Consider the following 7,500-nt stretch of genomic DNA (forward strand, 5'->3'; position numbering starts at 1 on the left):
TGCATTGTAGGAAAAGAAAAAGAGAAAACATGATTAAAACAGTTGAAGGATGAAGAAGAAAAAATACTTGAGAGAGAATGAAGAAGTTTAGAGGGACATTATAAGATGCATTGTAGGAAAAGAAAAGGTCACGCTGCCTGATCCACCACACCTGAAGGAGGGGAAGAAAAAGAGGAAACATGATTAAAACAGCTGAAGGATGAAGGAGAAAAAATACTTGAAGGGGAATGAAGAAGTTTAGATGACATTTATAAGATGCATTGTGCGAAAAGAAAAGGTCACACGACGCCTGAAGGAGGGGAAGAAAAAGAGAAAACATGATTAAAAGAGTTGAAAGATGAAGGAGAAAAAAATGCGTGAAAGAGAATCAATAAGTTTAGAGGGACATTATAAGATGCATTGTAGGAAAAGAAAAGGTCACACGACACCTGAAGGAGGGGAAGAAAAAGAGAAAACATGATTGAAGGAGTTGAAGGATGAAGGAGAAAAAATACCTGAAAGAGAATGAAGGTTAGAGGACATTATAAGATGCATTGTAGGAAAAGAAAAGGTCAGGCTGCCTGATCCACGATACCTGAAGGAGGGGAAGAAAAAGAGAAAGCATGATTAAAAGAGTTGAAGGATGAAGGAGAAAAAATACTTGAAAGAGAATGAAGAAGTTTAGAGGGACATTATAAGATGCATTGTAGGAAAAGAAAAGGTCAGGCTGCCTGATCCACGATACCTGAAGGAGGGGAAGAAAAAGAGAAAGCAGGATTAAAAGAGTTGAAGGATAAAGGAGAAAAAATACCTGAGAGAGAATGAAGGGCCGGTATTATAAGACAATATCAACTGTTTCTAAAGGTCAAAGAGGCGATCAATCGGGTTCAAATGAGTGTTTCTTTAGGTTCACGGTACAGAAGAAGGATCAGACTACCACCAGGGTCGAAAAACTACTCCTGGAAATGTCCCAAACTCCTATGAAAGCCTTGTCAAATATGTGTTCTTGAACGACGAAATGTTTAGTAATACGCCCCAAGAAGGTTAGAGAAAATTATAAGATGCATTGAAGGAAAAGAAAAGGTCACGCTGCCTAATCTACGACGCCTGAAGGAGGGGAAGAAAAAGAGAAAACATGATTAAAAGAGTTGAAGGATGGAGAGAAAAAATACTTGAAAGAGAATGAAAAGTTTAGAGAAAATTATAAGAAGTATTGTAGGAAAAGAAAAGGTCACGCTGCCTAATCTACGACGCCTGAAGGAGGGGAAGAAAAAGAGAAAACATGATTAAAAAAAGTTGGAGGATGAAGGAGAAAAAATACTTGAAAGAGAATGAATAAGTTTAGAGGGACAATATAAAATGCATTGTGGGAAAAGAAAAGGTCACACTGCCTGAAGGAGGGGAAGAAAAAGAGAAAACATGATTAAAACAGTTGAAGGATGAAGGAGAAAAAAATGCGTGAAAGAGAATGAAGAAGTTTAGGGGACATTATAAGATGCATTGTAGTAAAAGAAAAGGTCACACTGCCTGAAGGAGGGGAAGAAAAAGAGGAAACATGATTAAAACAGTTGAAGGATGAAGAAGAAAAAATACTTGGGAGAGAATGAAGAAGTTTAGTTAACATTATAAGATGAAGAGTAGTAAAAGAAAACAAAACGATATTATACATGAAAAGAGAGAAACTATTGGAGAATAAAAAAAAAAAAACATAAGATGAATAAGGAAAGAACAGAGAAGAAAAAAGCATTGCAATACACATGAAGATAAAAATCAAAGAAGAGAAAACAACAGAAAACAAGTGGAAAAACAAAGAAAAACAAAAGAAAATATTATGCAGACTCAAACACAAGCAGTTAATCTCACACTAAACAAACAGATAAAAAAATAAAAGAAGAGAAAATAGCAACGTAAAACAAGTAAAAAAAAAAACAAAGAAAAACAAAAGAAAATATTATGCAGACTCAAACACAAAGAATCTCACACTAAACAAACAAAGAAAAAAAGAAAAAAAACAATACCCTTGGAAATAACAAATAACAAAAACGATAACAACGTGACTAAAAACAAGCAAAAAAAGGTAAAACAAAGTAAAAAAAAAAAGTAAAAACAAATGTAAAATAAAAAACAGCATGACAGATTAAACACGAACTATTTCTCTTTTTCTTTTTATTTCTCTTTTATTTTCCTCCCCTCCTCTGACAGCCACCTCTCTCTCTCCCTCTCCCTCTCCCTCTCCTTCTTTCTCTTTTATTCAGGATGCGAAGAGAGAGAACAATGACACTAGGAAATACAGAAAATACCCAAGAACATACAATAACTGAAGGAGAGGAAGAAGGGAATAAAAGGAAGTAGAGAAGGAGAGAAAAGGAAAGGAAAGGGAAAGGGAAATATGTAGGAGGGAAGGGAGGAGAATGGAGCGGAAGTGCATGGAAGGGAAGGGAAGGGGTAGAAAAGGGAAGGGAAGGGAAGGGAAAGAAAGGGAAAGACAGGGACACAAGACGAGAGTAAAGGAAAGAAAGGAAAGAAAGACGAGGATAAAAGAAGGAAAGAAGGAAAAACAAAAGAATGAAGGAATACATGAAGGAAGGAAGGAAAACGGAAGTAGAAGAATGAAGGAATGAAGGAAACAAGAGAAATAATGAAGGGAGAAAGGAAAACAAGAACAGAAAAATATAATGAAGGCTGGAAAACGGAAGTAGAAGAAAGGAAGGAAAGAAGGAAAACAAGAGAAATAATGAAGGAAGGAAGGAAAACAAGAACAGAAAAAAATAAAGGAGGAAGGAAAACAGAAGTAGAAAAAAGGAAGGAAGAAGGAAAACAAAACGGAAATAAAGGAAGGAAGGAAAGCAGGAACAGAAAAAAATAAGTAAGGAAGGAAAACAAAAAGAAAATAAAGAAAGGAAGAAAAACAAGCGAAGTTCCATTCAATACTTTCCCTTTCTTTTCCTCCCCTTTCTCTATACTTTCTCTTTCTCTCTCCCCTCTCTCCTTATTTCTACGTTCCATTCTCTCTCTCTCTCTCTCTCTCTCTCTCTCTCTCTCTCTCTCTCTCTCTCTCTCTCTCTCTCTCTCTCCCCATTTCTCCATTTCCCAAACACAACAGGAGGCCAAAAGAAAAAAAAAAAGAAAAAAAAGTACATCCAACACACACGTACAAAAAAAAGAAAACACAAAGCAAAAGAAGAAAGGAAAGAAAAGGAAAAGAGAGAGAAAGAGAAAAAGGGAAGTATGTAGAAGGGAAGGGATGATGGTTGAGGAGAAGAGAAGAGAAGGGAAGGAACAGGAAAGAGAGGAAAGGAAGAAAGAAAGAAGGGAGGTAAATGCTAAAAATAAAAAATAAAAAATAAAATAAAAATACATCAGTTCAGCGGCCGCAAAGGTGCAATATAATTTAAGTTTCGACGAGGTGAAAAAATAAACGAGAAAGAGGAAACTTGAAGATAAAAGTGGAACGCCCTAACACAGACAGTGAGGAAACAGTTCATCGGCCCAAGACATGAAGCAGTAACAGGCATGGGAAGGGAAGGGAAGGGAAGGGGTGTGGTGGGATGAGGTGTGGTGTGGTGGGGTGGGTAGAGATGGGAAGGGATGGGATGGGATAGGTAGAAAAGGGGTGGGATGGGAAGGGAAGAGGTGGGAAGGAAAGGGATGAGTTAGGGTAGCGTGGGGTGGGGTGGGTTGGGAAGGGAAGGGAAGGGAATGGAAAGAATGGGTAGGGATGGGAAGGGAAAGGGGAGGGATGGGAAAAGTTGGGATGCGGTGGGATGGAAGGGGAGGGGAAGAAAAGGGAAAGGAAGGGAAGGGAAGGGAAGCGAAGTAATGGAATGGGATGGAATGGGGAAGGATGGGAAGGGAAGGGAAGGGAAGGAAACAAAAAATATAAAAAGAATGGATGTGAATAGAGAATGGAAGAATACAGAAAAGAAGGGTAGAGAAGGGATGGGAAGGAAAAGGAAGGGAAGGGAAGGATAAGGAAGCGATGAGGAGATAATAGGAAGAATAGGAAAAAGAAGGGAAGGGGAAAGGAAACGAAAGAGAAAGGTAAAAAAAAGAGAAAGGAAGGGGAAGTATGTAGAAGGGAAGGGAAGATAATGAAAGAGAAGGGTTAGGGAAAGCAAGGGAAGAGGAAGGGAAGGGAAGGGAAGAGGAAGGGAAGTATATAGAAGGGAAGAGAATATAATGAAAGAGAAGGGAAGGGAGAGCAAGGGAAGAGGAAGGAAGGAAGGAAGGAAGGAAGTATATAGATGGGATGGTAATATAATGAAAGAGAAAGGAAGGGAGAGCAAGGGAAGAGGAAGGGAAGGGAAGGGAAGAGGAAGGGAAGTATATAGAAGGGAAGAGAATATAATGAAAGAGAAGGGAAGGGAGAGCAAGGGAAGAGGAAGGGAAGGGAAGGGAAGAGGAAGGGAAGTATATAGAAGGGAAGGGAATATAATGAAAGAGAAAGGAAGGGAAAGCAAGGGAAGAGGAAGGAAGGAAGGAAGAGGAAGGTAATTATATTGAAGGGATTGGAATTTAATTATAGATAAAGGAAGGGAATATAATGGAAGAGAAGGGAAGGGAAAGAAAGGGAAGAGAAAGGGAAGGGAAGGGAAGAGGAAGGGAAGTATATAGAAGGGAAGGGAATATAATGAAAGAGAAAGGAAGGGAAAGCAAGGGAAGAGGAAGGGAAGGGAAGGGAAGAGGAAGGGAAGTATATAGAAGGGAAGGGAATATAATGAAAGAGAAAGGAAGGGAATATAATGGAAGAGAAGGGAAGGGAAAGAAAGGGAAGAGAAAGGGAAGGGAAGGGAAGAGGAAGGGAAGTATATAGAAGGGAAGAGAATATAATAAAAGAGAAGGGTTAGGGAAAGCAAGGGAAGAGGAAGGGAAGGGAAGGGAAGAGGAAGGGAAGTACATGCAAAGAAGGGTAAAAGAGAAGGGGTAGAAAATACGAGAGAGAGAAACAGAACTAATTTGCGCGTCCTTCTTTCACCTTCCTCTCCCCTTCCTCTTTTATGTCCTTCCCTTCTTCATTTCTCCTCCCCTCGTCACTCATGCATTTACAAGTCTTTAGCCTCTTTCCTTCTTCCTCTCCTTCGCGCCCTCTTCCTCCTCTTTCCTCTTGTCTCTTCCTCTTTCCCTTTATCACTTGACGGCTAACCTAGTTTTCCTATTTTTTCCATCAGACAATTATATCTATTTCTCTCTTTTCTATCTTTTTTTCTTGTTTTCTCATTCTCCTTTTCTCATTTAATTGTCTTTCATGGATCAGTTTACAATGTTTTCTTTCTTTTTATTTTCCCTTTTCCTTTTTTTCCTCTTTTCTACCTTTCCTTCCCATCCCTATCTTCTTTTTATACTGTGCTTCCCTTTCCTTTCTTTTCAATTATTCTTTTCCTGTTTTCCCTTTTCTTGGCCTTCTTTCTTTTACCTCCTTTATTTTCCCATCAGACAATTATATTCCTTTTTCTTTTCTCTATCTTTTTTCTTGTTTTCTCATTTTCCTTTTCTCTGTTAATCGTCTTTCTCTGATCAGTTTTTCCTTTTTTCCTCTTTTCTACCTTTCTTTCCCCTCCCTATCTTCTTTTTATACTATGCCTGTCTTTCCTTTCTTTTCAATTATTCTTTTCCTATTTTCCCTTTTCTTGGCCTTCTTTCTTCTACCTCCTTTATTTTTGCTATGTCTTCCATTCCTATCTTCATGCACTCCTTTCTTTCTTCATTCCTTTTTATCTCCTTACTTTCTTTAACACACAACTATATTCAGACTTTCTCCTGTTACCCTTCTTCTCTTTTTCTAACCCTTCCATTTATGTTCTACTCTTCTCTTCTCCATCCACTCCCTACTCTTCCTTTTCCCTCTCTATCGCCTTCTTTTTCTATCTCTTAACCATCTTTCGCCCTAGTTATTACACCTCCTACCTATCCTTCTCTTTTTCTTACTCTTCAAATTTATGTTCTACTTTTCTCTCCTCCATTCATTCATTCCTCTTCTTTTTCTCTCTTTATCGCCTTCATTTTCTATCTCCAACCCATCCTCATCTTAACACACCTTCCGCTTCAGTTATTACACCTCACATCCATCTTTCTCTTAGTCTATCAGTCCCTCGCTTCCCAGATACACTGTTTCTAACTCTTCAATTTATGTTCTACTCTTCTTTTCTACATTCAATCCGTACCCTTCTCTTCTCTCTCTCGCAGTCTCGCCTTCATTTTCAACAATCTATCCCTCTTTCACAGCACTCCTTCCACCTCCCATCAACCCTTCTCTTAGTCTATCAATCCCTCGCTTCCCATTTTCTGCAATCTATCCCTCTTTCACCCCACTCCTTCCACCTCCCATCCATCCTTCTCTTAGTCTATCAATCCCTCGCTTCCCATTTTCTGCAAGCTATCCCTCTTTCACCCCACTCCTTCCACCTCCCATCAACCCTTCTCTTAGTCTATCAATCCCTCGCTTCCCATTTTCTGCAATCTATCCCTCTTTCACCCCACTCCTTCCACCTCCCATCAACCCTTCCCTTAGTCTATCAATCCCTCGCTTCCCATTTTCTGCAATCTATCCCTCTTTCACCCCACTCCTTCCACCTCCCATCCATCCTTCTCTTAGTCTATCAATCCCTCGCTTCCCATTTTCTGCAATCTATCCCTCTTTCACCCCACTCCTTCCACCTCCCATCCATCCTTCTCTTAGTCTATCAATCCCTCGCTTCCCATTTTCTGCAATCTATCCCTCTTTCACCCCTCCTTCCACCTCCCATCAACCCTTCCCTTAGTCTATCAATCCTCGCTTCCCATTTTCTGCAATTCATCCTCTTTCACCCCACTCCTTCCACCTCCCATCAACCCTTCCCTTAGTCTATCAATCCCTCGCTTCCCATTTTTTGCAATCTATCCCTCTTTCACCCCCCTCCTTCCACCTCCCATCCATCCTTCTCTTAGTCTATCAATCCCTCGCTTCCCAGGTATGCTTACGTCTCTCTTGTCGAGGTTGACCACTTGGCAGGGCAGAACGGCACGCTGTCCCACTACCGCCGTCACGTTGGTGGTGCCCGCGTCCTCGAAGTAGGCGGTTTTGGTGTTGGCGCGCCCCCAGGTGATGTGCGGGCCCTCACCTGTTGATTAGAGGTGGTCAGGTTAACGGGACGAAAGGGAAGATGGGGGAAATTGAAGGTGATGGAAATAGGAGAGAAATGGAGTAGAAAGGGATAAAGGAATTTAAATGGTAAGAAAGGAGAAAGGGATGAAGGATAAATGAGAGGTAAGGGAAGATAGAAATGGGTGGATAAAGATATAGAGACAAGGAAATGGTATAAAAAAAAAGAGAAGGAAAATGGGTTAAACTGAAGGGCATGGAAAGGAGAATAAGAAATGGAGGAAATGGTAGGAAAGGAGAGAGGGAAAGTGTGTTAAATGAAAGGGAAGGGAAGATAGAAGGAGAAATGGGTAAATAAAGGTGTGGAAATGGAATGTTTAAGGGAGATGAAGGAAGGAAGGAAAGGTAAAAAAATAGAGAGAACAGGAAAGTGAGATAAATTG

The 7,500-nt window shown here is 40.0% G+C and overlaps 1 protein-coding gene across 1 annotated transcript in view; it reads right to left on the reverse strand.

Annotated features, from left to right (window-relative positions):
- Positions 1-7,500, reverse strand: part of LOC126989552 (kin of IRRE-like protein 1) — a 28,511-nt gene that overhangs the window by 18,715 nt on the left and 2,296 nt on the right. The window contains exon 2 of the mRNA XM_050848126.1: positions 6,937-7,076. Coding sequence (XP_050704083.1) covers positions 6,937-7,076 — 140 coding nt within the window. The remainder of the gene's footprint in view (positions 1-6,936; positions 7,077-7,500) is intronic.

The sequence above is a fragment of the Eriocheir sinensis genome, unplaced genomic scaffold (genome assembly GCF_024679095.1).
Source record: "Eriocheir sinensis breed Jianghai 21 unplaced genomic scaffold, ASM2467909v1 Scaffold121, whole genome shotgun sequence".
In the NCBI taxonomy this organism is placed as follows: Eukaryota; Metazoa; Arthropoda; class Malacostraca; order Decapoda; family Varunidae; genus Eriocheir; species Eriocheir sinensis.